At 44.9% G+C, this 20,789-nt stretch overlaps 1 protein-coding gene across 9 annotated transcripts in view; it reads left to right on the forward strand.

The window, feature by feature from the left end:
* Positions 1 to 20,789, forward strand: part of AUTS2 (activator of transcription and developmental regulator AUTS2) — a 1,222,405-nt gene that overhangs the window by 1,174,137 nt on the left and 27,479 nt on the right. The window contains exons 7-12 of one of the 9 annotated variants that reach the window (XM_075013769.1): positions 7,419 to 7,896; positions 10,818 to 11,071; positions 12,271 to 12,512; positions 13,245 to 13,289; positions 18,750 to 18,845; positions 20,243 to 20,314. In XM_075013769.1, coding sequence (XP_074869870.1) covers positions 7,419 to 7,896; positions 10,818 to 11,071; positions 12,271 to 12,512; positions 13,245 to 13,289; positions 18,750 to 18,845; positions 20,243 to 20,314 — 1,187 coding nt within the window. The remainder of the gene's footprint in view (positions 1 to 7,418; positions 7,897 to 10,817; positions 11,072 to 12,270; positions 12,513 to 13,244; positions 13,290 to 18,749; positions 18,846 to 20,242; positions 20,315 to 20,789) is intronic. The other 8 variants (XM_075013771.1, XM_075013770.1, XM_075013774.1 and 5 more) reach the window with 8 other exon arrangements.

The raw sequence follows: 20,789 nt of genomic DNA on the forward strand, positions 1-20,789 counted from the left end.
CCTCCAGCGAGAGGGCGCACCATCACCATCAAGAACCGGAAGGGTCCAAAGAAATGTACCCCAGCGGTTCCTCGTTTTCCTCCCCGGATGAGGCCACGGCCTTAGGGGACGTCCATCCCAAGGACGATCTCAAACAGTTTCAGGAGCTGTTTAAGAGGGTAGCTTTCACGCAAGGCATCCAGACAGCACAAGTGCAAGAGAAACATCATAAGCTCCTTAAAAATTTGAGCTCCCCGGCCTCCTCCAGAGTAGCAATCCCGCTTGATGAAGCGATCTTGGAGTCCGCCACTACCATATGGCAGACCCCGGCAACTATTCCGCCTGTCCAAAAGAGAGCGGATAAGAAATACTTCGTGCCGGCGAAGGGCATGGAGTTCTTGTTTAGCCACCCCCAGCCAAACTCCTTGGTGGTGGAGTCCTCGCAGCAAAGATTAAAAACATCTCAATTTAAAACAGGAGGAACGGACAAAGATGCCAAGAAGCTAGAGCTGTTCGGCAGAAAGGTCTACTCCTCCTCCACTTTAACCTTGCGAATGGCAAATTATGCAGCGCACTTGGCGAACCATAATTTCGACAACTATGCCAGATTAACTTCCCTCATGGACTCGCTTCCAGAGGACAAAAAGCCGGTCCTCAAGGCCATAGTGCAAGAGGGCTACGCGGCTGCGAGGATGGAAGTTCAGATTGCTTTGGACGTTGCGGACACGGCAGCACGTTCCACAGCAACTGCAGTGGTGATGCGACGGGAGTCCTGGCTCCAGACCTCGGGCATACCGAGAGATCTGCAGGCGAAGATAATCGACCTTCCCTTCGACTTGCAGAAGCTGTTTGCTGAATCAACTGACTCGGTCCTTCATTCCAGTAAAGATTCAAGAGCCACACTCAGGACCCTGGGGATTTACACCCCTCCATACTCAAAGAAAAGGTACTACCCACAGCAAAGGTGGTACCAATACCAGCAACAGCGCCCCCAGTATCACAGGGGTTACGAGCAAGGGCGGCATCAGCAGCACCAGCAGTACAGAACCCCCAGGCGACGCTCACAACAGGGCCGTCCGTCCTCGGGGCGGGGCCAAAGGCCACAAGTTTGACATACAAATCCAGGGCTGCGCCATCACCACCATTGCACAAGATCATCCGAAACGACTTTTTCACCATCGCCTCCGACCATTCTACGACCAGTGGCAAAGGATCACCACAGACAAATGGGTGCTGGAGATCATAGCCACGGGGTACGCCATCCCCTTCCAGTCGCTCCCGCCGCCGCGACCCCCGCCCAAGCCCCACCCCCAGGAGGCCTCCCATGTAGCCAGGTTCAGGCAGGAGGTGGCCCACCTAGAGTTCATAGGGGCGGTGGAAAAGGTGCCGGAGCAACTGCAAGGGAAAGGGTTCTACTCTCGGTATTTCCTGACGGAGAAAAAGACAGGAGGCTGGAGGCCCATCTTAGACCTTCGTGGCCTCAACAGGTATCTGCGCAAGCAACGTTTTCAGATGATCACTATTGCCTCCATCCTTACAGCACTGGACGATGGAGACTGGTTCGCAGCCCTCGATCTACAAGACGCGTACTTCCACATAACCATTCATCCGGCTCACCGACGTTTTCTCCGGTTCATGGTGGGCAACGAACACTTCCAATACAAGGTCCTACCGTTTGGCCTTTCCTCGGCCCCCAGAGTCTTCACCAAGACCTTGGCAGTGGTGTCAGCCTACCTGCACAGACAGGGGGTGTTTATTTTCCCGTATCTGGACGACTGCCTGCTCAAAGGGACCTCGAAAAGGGAGGTTCTCCGCATGATACGCGTCACAGCAAACACGTTCTCCGCACTTGGCCTGGTTATCAATCTGGCAAAATCAAAGATAGACCCCTCACAGGACATAGAGTTCATAGGGGCTCGCATAAACTCGGTCTCGGCGAGAGTATACCTACCAGAGGCTCGCTTTCGAGCCATCGGTTCCCTCGTGCAGGTCATCACCTTCAGCCCTACGGTGCCGGTCTTGACGTGCTTGCAGCTGCTGGGCCACATGGCAGCGGCTACGTTTGTGGTACAGAACGCCAGGTTGCACATGCGCAGCATGCAACATTGGCTGGCAAGTGTATACAAGCCGGCAGTACACACCGTTCACAGGGTGGTGTCGCCCCCACCTGGGGTGCGCGAATCCCTGCAATGGTGGGTAAACCCCGGGAACTTGCTAACAGGGGTACCCTTCCATCAGCCGCAAATATCGGTTTTCCTCACTACGGATGCCTCCCTCATAGGGTGGGGAGCGCACATGGGCGAAGAGGTGGCTCAAGGACTGTGGTCACCCACGGAACAGTCTCTGCATATCAATGCTTTAGAGCTCAGAGCAGTGTTCAACGCCTGCAAACACTTTCGAGACCGTATACAAGGCAAAGTCGTCGGGATCAGTACAGACAATACCTCCACCATGTTTTACATAAACAGGCAAGGAGGAGCTCGATCCCGTACCTTATGCGCGGAAGCAATCCGCCTATGGAACTGGTGCATCGCCCACGATATAATCCTGAGAGCCTCCTACTTGCCGGGCACGCACAACGTGAAGGCAGACCAGTTGAGCAGACGTTTTGCGCTCACCCACGAGTGGCAGATCCGTCCCGATCTACTACGGCCGATTTTCCACGCATGGGGGTTTCCCCAAATAGATCTGTTTGCCACTCAGCACAACAAACAGTGCCCACGATTCTCCTCCAGAGCAGGGCTGGGCCGGGGGTCCCTGGGGGACGCGTTCGTGATCCCGTGGGGAGGCCCCCTGCTTTACGCGTTTCCCCCCGCAGTGCTGATCCACAAGGTTCTGCAAAAAGCCAGGAGAGACAAGGCTCGGATGATCCTGATAGTCCCAACATGGGATCACCAACCATGGTTCCCCCTACTCCTGCGCCTGTCGGACCGCCCACCGATGCCTCTTCCGGTGGCGCCGGATCTGCTCACGCAAGCCCAGGGGTCCATAGTGCATCCGCACCCCCAAAGCCTGCGACTGCAAGCGTGGCTAATCCATGGCTCAGCTCCCTAGAGAGCACATGCACAGTGGAAGTACAGCAAGTCCTAGAAAGTAGCAGGAGGACTTCCACTAGGAAAACCTACAAACAAAAATGGACTCGCTTCATGGCTTGGTGTTCTACCAAGCAGCTGGCCCCCCTTTCGGTGCCTATACCTACAATTCTAGAGTATTTACTGGACCTCAAGAGAGCAGGACTCTCGCTATCCTCGTTAAAGGTCCACCTTGCCGCCATCTCGGCGTTCAGACATGAGGAGGGAGGGCACACGGTGTTCGCCCACCCTATGGTTACCAGGTTCCTCAAAGGGTTGGTAAACCTATACCCCCCTCGGAAACCGATTCCACCTTCGTGGAGCTTGGACCTGGTGCTTACCACACTCATGGGACCACCGTTCGAGCCCTTGGCCACGGTTCCCCTTCGCCTCCTTACAGTAAAGACGACCTTTCTTCTTGCAATTACGTCAGCCCGTCGCGTGAGCGAGCTTGCGGCAGTCATGGCAACGCCACCCTGCACTGTCTTTTCCAAGGAGGCGGTAACCATACGGCTGCATCCAGCCTTTGTTCCCAAAGTTTCTTCCGAGTTTCACATCAATGAACCTATTGTTCTACCCTCGTTCTATCCAAAGCCTCATAACTCCAGCGAAGAGGCGCGCCTACACCTCCTGGATGTGAGGAGGGCGCTAGCCTTCTACGTAGACAGGACCAAGTCCTTCCGAAAAACGGATAGACTCCTGGTCTCCCTCGCTCCCAAATCTAAAGGAGAAGGTCTCTCATCGCAGAGAATCTCAAAGCACATTGTATCCTGCATAAAAATGTGCTACGAGCTCAGAAAGACTCCTTTGTCGGCCACTCCCAGGGCTCATTCCACCAGGACGGTGGCAGCATCAACAGCCTTTTTCAAGGGCATTGCATTGAAAGACATTTGCAGAGCGGCGACCTGGTCATCCTACGACACGTTCGCCAAACATTACGCCCTTCACAGGGTATTCCAAGAGGATACCCGTCTCTCTGCAGCGGTCCTCTCGGGGACCAGCTGCACATAATCCGATTACCCACCACCTATCTGGGTTACTGCTGGGTAGTCACCTATGGTGGAGCACCCACGGGGACACTTGAAGAAGAAAGAGAAGTTACTCACCGTAGTAACGGTGGTTCTTCGAGATGTGTCCCCGTGGGTGCTCCACTTCCCGCCCATCCTCCCCGCTTCGGATCTCTGTTAGTGTTTTGCAGGGGCAACCGAGGCGGTTGGTCAAGGAACTGGCGGGGACCGGATCGCGCACATGGCCAGGAGCGCGCCAGGGAGCGGCGCGCGCCGGCGCATGCGCGGTCCGGCAGAAACTGCTTGGAAGATCCGATCTGTGGCGCCGGCCAAGCCGTCACCTATGGTGGAGCACCCACGGGGACACATCTCGAAGAACCACCGTTACTACGGTGAGTAACTTCTCTTTATTGATGATTTGCAGTGTAACTACATGGAGCCTTACCATGCGCACATCTCAGCATCCCAGTACTGTTGTGTTTTTTCTCATCCAGATTCCGTAGATCTCTCATTGCAAAGTGTCCCGTTGGTCACCTCCAGGAGCAAAACTAGTTAAAATGCATCAGTTTCAACTAGAGCATCTCACAATTCCCTCTGAGACAGCTGCTTTCTCCATTTCCTCTCTCTACAGTTTCCAGTGCTTCCTGGACTCGTCTAGTGTACTCCATCAAAGTGCTTGTGACTCTGGTGAGCTAAGAAGCAGCTCAGTACCACTGAAGTACAGATTTCTTCCTGGGCCACGTTTGTCTGTGACAGTGGTTGTCCAACAGGCATTGAAAGATCGCCACACTTGTGGTGGTGGTTCTTCTCTATTCTGAGGAGAGAGGAGGACTCCAGCCCTCTCTTACCACAGTAGCTTGGGCCAGGAGAGAATTGCCTCCCATGGCTGCTGCAGCTCCAGTGGGCACGGCCAGGGGAGAGGTGTATTGTCTCTGTGTTCCCCAGCTAGAGTGAGCAAACTGTTCACTTTCTTCCTGCTCCCTGATGAAGGGGAACAGCCGGCACCCCTCTAAATGGCGTCTGCTGGGGTGGAAGACTGGGGGTGTGGGAGTGCATCCCCTAGCCAGCCCCTTTCACCTGCCTGGGGAGTCTGTCTCTTTTCTGTATGGCACACAATCTGTGTCTGTCTGTCTCAAAGTGTTGCTCTTTCATTCTCACACACTCTTTTTCTGGAGCCCCAGGCCCAACCCTTCTGCCCAAGGCTCCACCCCTTCCACGGGGCCCAGAGCCTGCCGCAACCAGTACCAAAATTCGTACGAAAATTAGTGCCCACCCCAAATTAGAAATGTAGGTGGGAACAACTTGTTCTTTAATCCATAACATTTTCTCTTTTATTATATCATTTTATTTATTGCGAAAACGTCGGTAAAAGGGCAAGAAATCATTTCCTCATTAGAGCGTATCGTGAACCTCTAGTACACTTGGAACTATATCTTCACCCTAAACTCTATGGGCTTTTCAGTATGTTTCCTAAATTTCTTTTTCACAGCATTGGTGGTTGTGGAAAACATTGAAGGTCAATTTTTTTCACAAGCTAAGCCCCAAATTCCCGCTAGGAGAGTTGTAGGGTACCCAGTGCTTCTAAACATCACACATGTGATGTGCAAGTCCAGTCATTTTCCTTTAGAATATGCCTTCAGTAATACTTCCTCCTTCCTTTTTATAATGGTTGAATTAAATGTACCTCCTTAAAACATAGCCTGATTGCTTGAGAATCGATGAGCATTGTTTCAACTCCAGTAAATGCGTAATGTGAGCACTGGTATTAACAAGAAATGACGGTGTAAAAAAATGACATTGTTGCCGCTAGTCTTCTGTCCATATTATTGTGACAGATGATATCTAAAATAACTGCAGTGGAATGGGCTGTTCTGTTAAAGACCTGAGAATTTGTGTCCTAGTGCAAAAAGAATTTAAAAACCGATCAGAGTGAGAAATTTGTTAATTGGAATTCATATTCAAATTTCACACATTACCACGTGGTATGAACAGAGGCATCAATTACCTCACGCATTACAAAAGCTGCTTCCCTTCTTTTTGATGTTTGTAATTATCTCAGGCAGGACAATTAACATGTCCTCCACCCCCACCCCACCCCTCATCTCCCTCCTCCGGTCCTGTGTATTTGATTTGTCAGATTTATTGCAATTTTAGTCCTCTGTACTTATGTCAGTCTCTATTGGAAATTAGATTGGTCTGACCAAGCGGATGTGTCGCACGAAAGCTCATCACTGCATAAATAATTCTGTTAGTCTTTAAGGTGCTACAATTCTGCTATTTTGTTTTCTTGCAATTAAAAGAGGTCACAAGCAAAAATGTTTTTCATTCCTCCACTGAGTTTACTTTGTACATTTGATGGCACACTGAAAATTCAGTTTCATTGTTTTTTTCTTCTGTGTAATCAGCTGTGATCTTGCAAACACTTCTGCACATGCTTGATTTTGTGCATAAGCCTTGTTGCCAACTTTCACATATGTATCATGACCTTTTCATAAATTGCAGTTCCTGGAGTCATGGGATGGTATGACTTTCTCGGCTTAATTTAAAAAAAAATTAGTTTCCAGTCCTTGTAACTGCAGAGAAACATTTGGAAATAGTAACAGAGAGAGAGCTGTGTTAGTCTATATACTATCAAAACAAAAAAGCAGTCCAGTAGCACTTTAAAGACTAACAAAATAATTTATTAGGTGGTGAGCTTTCCTGGGATAGAAGAAGTGGGTCTATCCCACAAAAGCTCACCACCTAAGAAATTATTTTGTTAGTCTTTAAAGTGCTTCTGGAGTGCTCTTTTTTTGACTTGGAAATAGGAATGTGAAAGATCTGAAAATAGGGCATATTTTAAAAAATTCCAAAATATACAGTTAAAAATAATGATTTTCTTTAAGATAGTTTGATTTTGGGGAGGCCGGACTCATGATTTTTGAACACTTGGTCTTAGCAGTACTACATTTGAATAGTCCTGTTCAGTTCAATGAGTCTACTTACGTGTATAGATCTAAGCCTGTGCATATGCTTCTGCTAGATCAAGGATGTGGTCTGCTTCTGCTGTTTTGTTGTTTGTATTTTCATAGCACTAGGGAGCCCTACTCTTAGTCCAGCATCCCACTGTGCAGATGTTTTCTGAAATGATGACGGCAAGGAAGGGTATATACAGCATTTTTAATGGTAAAAACAGCAGGTCTACTATGGGAAACAACTATTAAAGTGTGTTTTGGAATTGGCTAGATTTCAGTTTGACGCTATCTTTATCAAAGCCTGCTGCTACAAGGAACCTGGCAAATAGCATGAAAAGGATTCACTTGGCTTTCCTCACTTCTTTGCTCACATAGCCATTTTGTGTTTCTTCCTCTCACCATTGCAGGTCAAGACTTAGGGGTCAGTACGCTACCAGAAAATGACAACCAAGGTGCTAGGAGGCCGGCTGTCCCGAAAATATCAGGCTTAGAAAGGAGCCAAGAGAAGAGCCAGGACAGCAGTAAAGAACAAATACTCGAGCCCGTGGTGCTAAAAGACACTTGTCCTCAGGTTTCTCAGCCTTTGGCCCAACATCTTTTGGAGCCACAGTCTGAAGCGCCTTCCCCAAGCCCTGTACTGGGTCAGCGTTCGGAGGTTCCTGTTCCGCCGCCACAGTCTCAAGCCTCACAGCTGCCGCAAGGCCCAGAAGAAGCCCAGCATCCACCTGTTCCTCAGCCTCAAGTACAACGGCCGCCCAGGCCACAGTCCCCTCTGCAGGCTGTCCATCAAAACCTGCCACTGGTACAGCCTCACCCTTCCTCACAGAGTCTCTCTCAGCCTTTGTCAGCATATAACAGCAGCAGCTTAAGCCTCAACAGTTTAAGGTAGGTACACTCTTATACTATGGCACACAATAAAGGAAAGCCTATTAAAATATGGTGAATAGGCCTAAATCATTAGCTGAATATGTCCATGAAGGGACATGCCTTTTCTGCCAGGGACACACGAGACAGATCAGAGGAGTTCATAAAAGGTGCATGGTTAAGGCATATTAAGCCCTGGCTGGATACTCATTCAGAAATAAAGTGGCTTTAGTTTGCTTTGACTCAGTGGTTCTCCGAATTCACTGCACTGCAACCCCCTTCTCACAATAAAAGTTACTATGCAGTCCTGCAAGAGGGGAGTGTTGGCTTCAGTCCAGGACAATGTGGTTCGGGCAAAGGCTTCAAACCAGGGCACAGCAAGTCTAATGCCAGCTCTGCAAGCCCATTAAAATGGTGTCTCCACCCACTTTGGTTTGAGAACTACTGTTCGCTTCGTCCCTTTTGCTGCATTGGGGTGAAGACCTAATGACAAAGACAGAGTTGCTACACTGGCCCTGTATATTGATCTTACATACTATAAGACCCCAGTTTCTGTAGTAGATGATATATTTATCCTCAAAACATCCCAGTGATAAATTATTTCGTTTCTGCAGCAGATGAACTGAAGCACTGAGGGGCTAAGTGATTTGCCCTGGTCACACAGGGGCTAGGTCTACACTGCAGCGCTATTTCGAAGTAAGCTATTCTGAGATAGCAATTTTGAAGAAGTTCTGCTAAACACATGAATGTATTTTGAAATAGCTCTTATTTCAGAAGACATTGTCTGCACAGATAACGCTTATTTCAAAGTAGGTGCTGTTCCTCTTGCAATGAGGTTTACCAGTTTTGAAATAACGCACCCACTATTTTGAATTTATTTCAAAATAGCACATGCATGGTGCTGAGGACTGCAAAGTTATTTCGAAATAGCAGCTGTTATCTCGAAATAATTTGGATGTGTGGCCACAGCCAGAAAGTCCATAGTGTAGCAGTTACTTGTCCCTAGTTCTGTCCAATCCCAGATTAGTGCCCTAACTGCGGAACCTGCCTTCATCTATCCCAGCTGCAATTTCCTTGTGAAGGAGCCAGTTAAATCAGCTTTCTGGCTTTTGTTTAAGGGGACAGAATCTGACCCACAGCTGCTCAAGATCTTGATTTACTTTGGATCAAAATCAAGCTGTTTTCTTTTAGAGTCCCGTGCAGCAGACGTGTGAATGATTATTACATGAACTTCTGAAAAGTAAAATGTGACCACTATTTTTAAAACTTGAAAAAAGTCATGTAGTACAGGTTGCACCACCCGGGTCTGGCACTCTTGAGACCTGAGCAGTCCCAGAGGAGGGATTTTGTTGGACCAGGGGTGGCTAATGCCCTTGGGGCTCCCCAGCTACTTCCCCGACACCACCTGCAGCTCCCCTGTCCAGGTCCCAGCATAGCCGCACATACTGGCTCCCCAGCCCCAACTGCAGTTTCCTTGTCTTGGCGGCTGCAGCCCCCACCGCCTCCCCAGTTGTCTTCCTGGCCGTCTCCCTAGCTCCACTTATCTGCTCAGCTGACTCAAACCAGCTTCCTGCTGGCTACTGGCTCCCCAGCTCCACGATTCCCTGGATGGATTCCCACCAGCGCCCAGGTCCTGCAGCTTTCCAGCCTCGCAGCTCCCATGCTGGGTCCCCAGCCCTATGGTTCCTTGACCGGCTTCCCAGCCCCACTGCTCCCTGGCTGGCTCTCCAGCCAGAGTCCCTGCCACTACTGCTGGCTCCCCAGCCACCAGGGTACCGTCACTCAACCCTGGCTTTCCGGCCACTGGCTTCTGCTCCCTAGTGTCCCTCTTCTTCCTTCTTCAGGGGCTGAGTGAGGGGTCCAGCAGGAGTTCTAGCAGGGGGCTCTACCTCCCCACCCCCTTTGGTGCAGCAGGATCAGTGGGGGTTCCAATTCTGGCCCAGGCCAGGCTACCAGCCACTCCTCTGGCCCCAGTCCCTGCCCCACTGATGCAGGTCTGGCCCCCGACCCTGGGACTGTCTGGTCCTGCAACATCTGTGGTCATGCCAGATGAGAGCACACTGGATTTAAGAGGATTATGTAGTAGTATGTTAAACCCAGCACATATAGTAGGAGAAAAGAGGGAGACGTTAATGATATGATTGGAATGTAGACATCACCATTTTATCCAGTCCATCTCTCATCTTCTACAGTCTTTCATTTTTTTAGTGATAAAAGAAAATAAAACTGATTTATTACAGTAAAGATCACTAATTTCAGTTCCATAACCTGAAACAACAGTTCAGAAGCATTCGTGCAGAAAGGAATTGACAAGTAATAAATGTACACATTTGATTGTTCCTTTGTGTGTCATTCAGATTTTGCTTCAAGGCTGATACCATTCAGCTTTGTAGCTCAGCCTCTTGCAACCTCAATTTCTCAGACTGGAGAGTAGATTGGAAATAAAAGATGCTGCAAACAGGAAGGGGGAAGGTGTCAGTTGGGAATTTCAAAGTTACAGTTTGTTTAGTATATACCAGACGGTTGAACCTCTCTAATCCGTCATCCTTGGGACCTGACTGGTGCCAGACAAGAGAATTTGTTGGACCATGGGAGGTCAATATTGTCTAGCGCATTACCAATACTTCCACTCCTTATGGAGCTCTTAGAAGACATAGAGGGGTAGATTCCAGCTGCATGGCAGCACAGAATACTGAGACCCAGCATTGGTGGATGGAAACAAACTTTATAGGATCACAGGAAACTTGGCCACCCAACATAAGTAATTGTCCGGCTAAGTAAAATCATGCTGGATTACGGATGTTGCTAGATGAGAGAGTTCTGGATTAGAGAGGTTCACCCTGTTGTAGCATGTGTGTGGGGGGAGGATGCAGAGCATCAGGAGATGTTTCTTCTTTTAATGCATTGCTTAATTTCCCCCCCCCCACCTCTTTCATTAACAGCAGCAGCAGGAGCAGTACTCCAGCCAAGACTCAGGCCCCACCTCCACACATATCCCACCATCCTTCCGCTTCACCATTTCCCCTCTCTTTGCCAAGTCACAGTCCATTGCACACCTTTACACCCAACATCCAACCACCTGCACACCCGCATCACCCCAATATGTTTGCCCCGCCTACGGCTTTGCCTCCTCCACCCCCACTGACTTCAGGGACACTGCAAGTTCCAGGACATCCGGCTGGTAGTACTTACTCAGGTAAGAGTTGGATGGGCTACAGAAGAAAAATGTTTCCCTGGCACGGCATACACAACTAACTCCTGATTTCAAGTTCGATTATTTTGCTTGGCCAATAGAACAAGGGCTGGCTTTTTGACTGAGGATGTACCCATCACTGATGTGTTAAAAATAGAAGCCATTAGTTCAACATTTCCCAGTGATATTTTTTTCCACCCTGGAAAGAATATTTCTGGAAAGATAAATGTTGCTGCTTTGTTTTTTTCTGCATGGTAAAGTGCTTGTGTCCAGCACCTTTTGACATAAATCCTTTGGCCATCTGTCTTCACTGCAAAGTTAACTTCAGTTCCAGATATCATTCAAGTTAGCCTAGAGTGAGAGCAGCCACATTGTGATAGGGTACTTGAGCCATCCTTTCCACATCAGTGATGTATTCTACTGTGGCACTAAGACTTCCGGGGATGGATTCCTTGGTGCTGAGGGCTGTGGTAAGCTGAGTTGCTCCATCTGTCCCTTCTCTGTGAAATAATGGGAGAACTTCTCTCCTTCCTGGAACTGCAGGAGGAATTGTTGGGAGGCATTGGAGGACTAGCTGCACTCAGTGGATGTTAGCCTGGATCCATATTAGAGTGGTCGTGTTAGGCACTGACAAGCTCGGTTCAGTCAAGTCTTAGTTGGTTTAATCACGAGTCCATTGATGCAAGTTAAAAGCATCACATCTCTTGAAAGAAAGGCTTTTGTGTAGAGACCAGTGTTCCCTGTAAGCCAAGTGCTTGGGTGTCTGCCCAGGAGGGATTTGGGTACCACAATGCTGATTAATAGATCACCCACAGCCAGCAGCATGTGTTTCTTCTGGTGATGCACATCTGCACATACATGCACCATAACAAAATATATTCTGCCCATGGATGGAAAATATTAGAGGGGACATTAGTGTAAACATGTCCTGATTTAGAATCAACGCTCACATTATAACTCACATTAACTTTGCAGTGAAGACAAACCCTGGGAGAAAGGGAAAATTGAATGGTTCTCATGCCTCCAGTGCATTTTGGGAAGATCCAAGGAAGACACTCATGTTTTGTTATGTGGTGTCTGGAAGAAGGTTGATTTGTCCTAATAAGGAGACGCCTAAATTTAGTGGTGGCAGCCAAACTCAGCTGCCAACAGTAGTGACTGCCTGAGAATGCCTGAACTCACAGCTTCGTTCTTTGTTTCAGAACAAGATCTTCTTCGTCAGGAACTCAACACACGATTCTTGGCCTCCCAGAGTGCAGATCGTGGGGCCTCCCTGGGGCCACCACCCTACCTGAGGACTGAGTTCCACCAGCATCAGCACCAACACCAGCACACGCACCAACACACACACCAGCATACCTTCACACCTTTCCCCCACGCCATTCCGCCTGCGGCCATCATGCCAACGCCAGCACCGCCCATGGTGCGTACCCCCGGCAGAAATGTGAGGATAAGTAGAGCACAACTCTATTCTTTATAACCAATACAAAATTGTCAGCTTTAATGGAAAGAAAAGGCTGTTGAAGCAAAGACCCTTTGCCAGAGACAGAATGGTCTCCTTTCACGGGTAAGACTTGGTCCACACTAGACTTTACAGTCAACTGTAGATACGCAATTCTAGCTACGGCATTTCTGTACCTAGAATTGGTGAATGTGTAGTTGACCGTAAGGTCTGTCGTCGTTGAGGGAGGTTGATGGGACTGTTTCTCCCATCAACCTTCCTTACTCCTCGTGAGAGCAGGATTACAGGTGGTTGATTGCCGACCCCAGAGAGATCAATTTCGCACATCTTTACCAGGCGTGTGAAATCGAACTCTGGAAGGTCAACCCTGAATGGGTCAATCTCCCGGTAAGTATAAACATACCTTAACTACCAGTAAGTACCAAATGGCAACATTTAGGCTAATGAATAAAGCTGGTGGATCCAGCATACTATAATGCTTGGATTGTGTAATGCTTTCTGGTGCCTGTTCCTTTCTTCTGTTGTATAAAGACATTGTATTGCTCAGATAAATGCCAAATCCAAAGCACAGTCTTACACAGATTGTGCTTATTATGTATTTACCACTGTTGGTTGCTAAATATTAGAAAGTCAGTCTTTTGATATTCCCGACTGAAGCGAAGGTATGAACAAGGGAATACAAGGTAACTAGCTTGTGCTTTGATCCCTTTGCAGTTTGACAAATACCCTACAAAAGTTGACCCCTTCTACCGTCACAGTGTGAGTTTTATTACTGTGTTTAAAAACTGATTTTAATTGCTTTTTTCCATACTGGGCTAGGAATGCCACTCAGTAACTAGAAGAATGTTCAGTCTGTCCTTCATCATCACTGCAGGGATTCTCATTATCTTTCTTGGTCACTTCAGCTTTGGCTTTTAAAGACTTGCATTTGTGGTGCTTATTTCTGATAAAGATGCAGTATCATCTTTTTTTAATCAAAAGATCTTGTGCTTACAAACCATTTAAAGATTAATTTGATGGGAAGGTAAGGCCGAGAAGCTGAGTGCCAGTGATGCACTGGTAATTTCCTCCCTGCTTTCAGCTGTCATGAGCCATTAGAATGAATTTCTTCCTAAGAAATTTATAATGAAATGCCAAACTGCCGCACTTACTCTTCAGGGCTAGATAATCCAATAGTTTTACTAATATATTATATTTCACTATATAAAAACTGAAGCCTTATCTTTCGTGAGCTTCAGATTTCAACAATCATACTGTTCCACTGGGCTTGTTACATTTTGAAAGATTTGTTGCATGGCAGCAGTGAGAATCTAGCCCTGTAATTAAGAGCTACGAGATAAAAACACGGTAATCTGATAACTGGTGTTTTATAGATTAAAATGTATTGTAAATGAATAGATTGCACTTTAATTGTCAAGCTTTTTGTTTGTAGACTTCCTATCCTTGCTTTATTTGCTGTAGAAATGTAAGTTGCTTTTCCCCATTGCCAGAAGCAGCATTCTATTGGAGAAAGACAAGTACTTGATTGGCTATGGAGAGACGTACTCACTCTCTGATGATGATATTTTGGTTAGAGAAGGGGGTACTGCATTGAGTACTCAGAAATTTGCAGAGCACTTGACTTTTATGCGTTAGTGTTGTTTAGAAGTGGAACTGGGCATGAAAAATGAGATGATGGTTTACTTTTTTGTTAGTTTTGCTCACTCTGGAAGCTGTTTAGGCCCAGATGCTGAAAAAAAATTTACTCACATGCTTAACTTCGAGACTGTGAATACTCCCACTAACTTTCTGTAAGACTCTCGTCTGTAATTTTAAGCCCATCTGTAAGTGTTTCACAGGATCGAGGCTTCTGAAATGTTAGGCTCAGTCATGCAAACATGCATGAGAGCAGTTTTGCTCACATGAGATAAACATTTAAGCATAGAGTTAAAGCAGGACTTCCACCTTCAACACAGGGTTTTACGTTACCAATGTGGCATGTTGATTCATGGAAGGATGCAGAACTGAAGAAAGATATTAAGCAAAAAAAGCACAAAAACCAGTAGTGAATACAAGAAATCATTGAGTGAGTTGTCATCCGTAGAAACTTTTTCAAATTCACATTGGAAAGTTCACTTTTGAAAACTGCTGTTACGAGAAATCCTTGCAAGTAGAACATGAGATTTGCCTTCTGAATATAGTGGAGAGTGTCATGCTCTGATTTGCTAGCCTGGGGAGCAAGTTCCTTAGCAGATGTAAATTGGTGGGTCTCTGTTGAAGTTAGTGGAGCTGTATCAAATAAGAGACACTGGAGAATCTGACCCATCATGTTCAACAATGTGTCAGTGATAAAATGCAATGTTACAGAAAGGTGTAGAATATGATCATTTATTACAGGTTGCACCTTTCTAGTCTGGCATGTGAACCTTTCTAGTCTCATCCAACAACATCCATGATCTGGCATGATTTTAGTTAGCTGGACAGCGGCTTATCAGGACTGTGGCCAAATTTCCCATGGTCCTCCCATAAGGTTTGTTTCCAGCCACCAGTCCTGGCTCTCAGCTTTCTCTGCTGTTACTTGGCTGTACTTAGTGGCAGTGTTGGTAATGTGCTAGATCATGTTGACCTCTGATGGTTTGGCAAATTCTCACTAGTGAGGCCCCAAGGATACCGAACTAGAGAGATTCAAGTTTTATGTATATTATCATAGAGCCTCTGAGCCTCAGTCTTTGACCAGGATTCCATTGTTTTAGGTGCTGTACAAACACAGAATACAACAGATGGTCCCAGGTTGTGTCTCTATCAATGTTCCCACTAGTATTGTCCATCTGTGCGTGGAATAAATTTTATGTGTACCCAGGAATGTGTGAAAGTACACTACCAGTAGGAACCAAAACACCCAGTTGTGGGTGCTCTGCGAATTAGCTGAGCTGCATTTGATTCTCTACTGAGTGGCCTCCATGAGTGCCCAGTTCACAAGGAACACTGGTCATTACCACGGATCTTACAGTAACAGAGCTGTGCCATGCAGTGGTGCTGCCGTAAGCTGTGAAATGCAGTCACTTTCTTTCATCAGGAGAGAGCTCTCCTGATGGCTTAACAAAATCACCTCCAGCAAGCATCTCCCACCACTATAATGCTGCCCATGCTGCAGCTTTTGTCTGTGAAACTTACTTGGGTCAAGAGGCGATTTTTAACACCCTGACCAAAACTTTATTTTAAAGCCAAAAGTGATGATATAGACATAACTGATGTAATCTTTACCCTTTCTGATAGACTTCACAAAGCATCAGTTACATTTTGTTGTAGGGGGAGTCACGCATTTTGTCATATTGCCACTAGATTCATGTCCTTTTTTAAAATAATGCCTCATCTAGAGTAGAAAAGGTGCTTGCTAGGGCATGCTGGGCAACTCCACTGGCACAGATGTGGTTTATACTAGCAAAAAAGATATAGCATATACTTGTTCCCCAAGCAAAATAAGCTATACCACAAAAGCACTTTTATGCTTGTATAACTACATCTACACTGTGGCTTTTCGCACCACCAAAATGTCTTTTAAAAAAAAAAATCACACTTTGGTTGTACCAGCAGAAGTTTCCAGTCATTCTTCCCTGAGAATTAGATTTAGCTTGAGAGAATTTGGCAGTTGTCTAAAGCCAAATAAGATTGATTCCCATATAAATGACAGGTTGAACCTCTCTAATCTGGCATCCTTGGGACCTGACCAATGCTAGATGAGAGAATTTGCCAGACCAGAGGAGGTCAATATATTCTCACACATTACCAACACTTCCACTGTTGACTGAGCTCTTAGAAGTCATTTAGAGGTAAATTGCAGCTAAATAACTGCGTGGAACACTGGGAGCCAGGGCTGGCGGCTGGAAACAAATTTTTATGGGGCTGTGAGAAACTTGGCCACACCCATGATAAGTAGTTGTCCAGCTAACTAAAATCATTCCGGGTTATGAATAGTGTGGGACAGGAAAGTTCTGGATTAGAGAGGTTCATCCTGTATCACTGAAGGAGAACATACGTAAGGCCCTTTTTGGAATTGACTCCAATCTATAATAGAATTGAAAATACATGGGGAAGAGAGGTATGCGTGGTCTAGTGCAGAGGTTCAAATAATTGGTTGCTCTTTTCTTGACCTCTTTGGTTATATCACTCTCTGATTCAAGTTCTTAAAGCAATACAGTAAGAAATTATCTTTATGAATGGTTAATGCTGGGTCAAGAGTAGAGAAACAGCTGCTACTATTTGCATTATCATGAGGGTGCATTTTAGGAGAACTATAGTCTAACTGCACGAGTGGCCGTTACATTTTCTAATGAGGAAAACTGAAGATGAAAAGTGTGCAAATGGAGGCTATTCAGGGGCAAAAGATAACACTGAAGATGAAAAATTACTTACAAAAGCTGACCTAGTTTGACTGATGTGGAGATAATTAAAGATCATCTACATTTTATAACAACTCTGACCTTGAAGAAAGGTCACATATATTTAATTACTAAACTGTAAGGACGCCATTCCTTCTTAGTCATATTCAATAATATATTAAATAATATGTCTCTCTCGCTCCATCTTTTGGAATTAATGCATTATATAGGGAATTAAAGGCAGTAGATACTAGTGTATTTAAAATACATTTTAGGCATTAAAGGTATTGTAAAGGCACACACTTGCCTAATGAAGACTTCTCAGATGCCTTCTGTTCAGTATTAGCTAATCAGGAAATATTTTCTGCATCTTCAAAAAAAGCAGGTTCAGATAAAACAGAATTAAAAAATCACCCCCTGACTGGGAGTGTGCTGTGAAAAAGGCAACTTCATACCATATGTTTAGATAATAAACCTGTGGGACAGATACAATATTGAAATAATTTTTCAGCTCTCGTTCACTATAATATGATTAACTGGCCATGTGAGAAGAGATAATGGAGAGAAAGGGACTCAAAAAAATTTCTTTATGTACATAGGTAAAATAGATAAAATGTATCAGTCAATATGTGAAATATTTGGTTTGTATGGGAATGTGGCTAACTCAGCATATGCCCATTTTGTATGTGCAGTCTTTTACTTTGCCCAGTCCCACTTCTGTTCAATGAGCCATTAACTCATGAAACACAGCATTTATTTTGATCTTAAAAGTAGCATGTATAGAAGGGATTTGTCTTACAACACCTCTGTTTGGAGGTGGATATCTAATGCTTACAAATGGCATATATGCCCATTAGCTTGAGTTTAAAGCACCACCAGATTTGGGTGAGAGTTTTTTGGATGTGGACAGGAAAGTGTTCAGGAGCAATACCCAGGTAAGATCCCAGCTTAACTCTTCAGTGAAGATGCGTCATTAGATCACACTGTCAACCCCTGACTCACCTGGTAGTCCCGTTAACGTTAGTGAAACTGAATATGCAAGGAACTGCTTCTTGCTGTGAGTAAGGGATTCACAGTCTGGCCACAAGGGCAAGATGAAATATGGATGATGTGGTTGACTTGATTTGTTTTCCCGTTTGTGCTTATGCACTACAAAAAAAAAAAAGCTTTTGTGGCTGAGCTCATTTAAAACAAGATGTTACCTTGAGGCCATCTGGGTACACTTCAGGCATATATTCCCTAGGGATTTGTGTGCTTTAAGACTCCATAGATAGTCTAAATTTAGAATTTTTGCTGACACAACGGTTTGTTCAAATTATTGTCTCTGGTAAATCAGATTATCTCTTGTGTTCTCTAATGAAATAAGAAATGTGTATATTTTCTCATTTCTTACAGATACTGTTAAAATCTAAATTATTAATTGAGATTTAATGCTGTAAAATCCTAAAACTCCTGACTATTTTTTTTCAATTGACTATTAATTTCCTAGCAGTCTTATTTGGTTTAGTCATCTTCCTTTTTGATACAGTTTAAAATCTGTGACTTTTATCCAATTTAAAAATAAACAATTGCAAGAGATCCTTCCATATTATGATGTCCTAATCCAGCAAATAGCTTGCCTTCTGTTTGATTTCCAAACTACTTTTAAGTTTCAAAGTAAACATTCATGACATTTGTGGACATTTCATTGACTGCTTTAACTAACATGGTTGTACTGAAATCACACCTTCATTGCTTTTCCATTTTCTCCATGTTTCATTTCCTTGCCATTATACAGGAGTTCTTTCTTTTGTCTTTTTCTTTGTCTTTCTTATACAGAAAGCATCTAAACCCACTTATGTTTTTTACGTTTTGATTACAGCTGTTTCACTCCTATCCTCCAGCTGTATCAGGTATTCCTCCAATGATTCCTCCCACTGGTCCTTTTGGCTCACTCCAAGGAGCATTTCAACCGAAGGTAAAAATAAGAATTACCTATGTATTCGTTCACATTAGGATTAATGTTTAGATAAGATTGAAATATTAGTTGTACTAATATCAGATTGGTAGTTGCGTTAGTCTGTATCTTTGAGAACAACGAAAAGTCCTGTGGCAACGTATAGACTAGCATGTTTTGGAGCATAAGCTTTCGTGGGCAAAGACCCGCTTCATCAGAGGCATGCCTCTGACACAGTTGCACTAATGTAATTCAGGAGTAATTCCACTCACAGAGAGTTGGGTAACTGCAGTTCGACATGGATGTAACTGCAATGAGAAAGTAATGTAATGGAGTTGAGCTTTATACAGTGGCCTGTACTGTTCCGAATGTAGCCAAAACTAAGTGATTTGAAAAAATCAAGCAGGTTCATTTAAGAAAGTGGGTTTTTTTTTCCAATTAATTTCTTGAATTTGTTATCTGATAGTGTCATCATCACTGAAAACCGCGAGCCTGGGTCTCTCGTTATATCAGTCACAAACCAATGTAATTAATTGAACTTTAATGAAGTATTCTTGAGTAAGCAGAGAAAGAGGCTCTATAGCCCTATGGCCTAATGCTGGATCAGGGCCTAAATCTCCACAGAGAAGAGTCTTTCTCTTTCTTAAATAGGCCCATCCAGCTTATTGATTGACTATGTAGATTGCAGTTCATTAGTGGCGTTCTTCATATGTATGGTAATCAGGCTGTTAACAACACTGCTGCTTAATTGTTAGTTGTACTGCAGTTGATTTTTATTCTCTCTGTTCTTCTAATGTGGGAAGATACAATGCCTAGAGGGGTTCTTTTTCCAAAGTGATGCATTTGGCTGAATATTTAATCTAAACTTTGGGCAAGTATTTCCGTTTATTTAACGAGGTGTTGCCATTTTCTGTTAACTGTGTGTTAGCTAATCCATGTAATGGTGTTTCAATCACTCGTAACAGCTAAAAAATAATTACAGCTAAATTGTGTATTGACAATAAAGTTAGAATCCTTAGTTTGTTTCAGTGTCTTGATGCCGCTGACAGGTGTCAGTGGCTTATTTCCAGGTGATAAAATTGAAGAGCAAAACAGTAGAAGCTTGATGCTCCAAATACCACTGTGGATGTTGTATAAGTCTGCCTATTTGAGTTTGGGACTACGGACAGAATTTTCAGTTTAACTATTGCTCTAGTATAGTATGTTTCTGTGTATTCTGTTTTGAATAACCAGATGACCTCAAATAATGAAGTTTGGAAAGTTGAGGGTTTGTGATACATTTTACCAAACCATGAGGCAAACCTTCCCTTCCCCTTTGAAATGCCACCTTTATTCTTTAGAGAATACGAATGCTAAATGGAGTACTTTTACCCACAAATTTTGTCACAACTAATGACATTTTCTTGTGACATTTATAGACTTCCAATCCTATTGATGTCGCAGCCCGACCTGGAACTGTCCCACATACCCTTCTGCAGAAAGACCCAAGGGTATGTTGGAAATATTATGCCATCTGAGACCAGAATGCCACCAAAACTAAGAATCCAGATAATCATTAAGAATATAAGCGCCTCTGTCATAGAATGATAGAATTGTAGGGCAGAAAAGGACATTACAGGTCATCCGGTACTGAGGTGCCACCCATTCTTGATACTTAGATGAGTATCTTGAATTAGATCTATAGTTATAGTAGCTTATAGAGTACAGACACTGCACACCTATCTGGGACAGATTTAAATAGCAGTGTAGACAATGATGCATGACTTAAGCAAGTAGAATAGAGTGCACTACATGTTTGAACACTAGAGTATATACCAAACCTGCTCTTTACATACCCAGGCAGTGTCTCCCACTTCAACACTGTTATCTTTAGCAGCATAGTGTCCCCTGGTTTTAACTCCTGTTGGGCCTTTCCCTGTTGCAGCAAAAGGCTCTGGAAGTGGGGAGGCAGCTAGTAAAAGGATC

This window comes from Carettochelys insculpta, chromosome 19 (assembly GCF_033958435.1).
Source record: "Carettochelys insculpta isolate YL-2023 chromosome 19, ASM3395843v1, whole genome shotgun sequence".
Taxonomy (NCBI): domain Eukaryota; kingdom Metazoa; phylum Chordata; order Testudines; family Carettochelyidae; genus Carettochelys; species Carettochelys insculpta.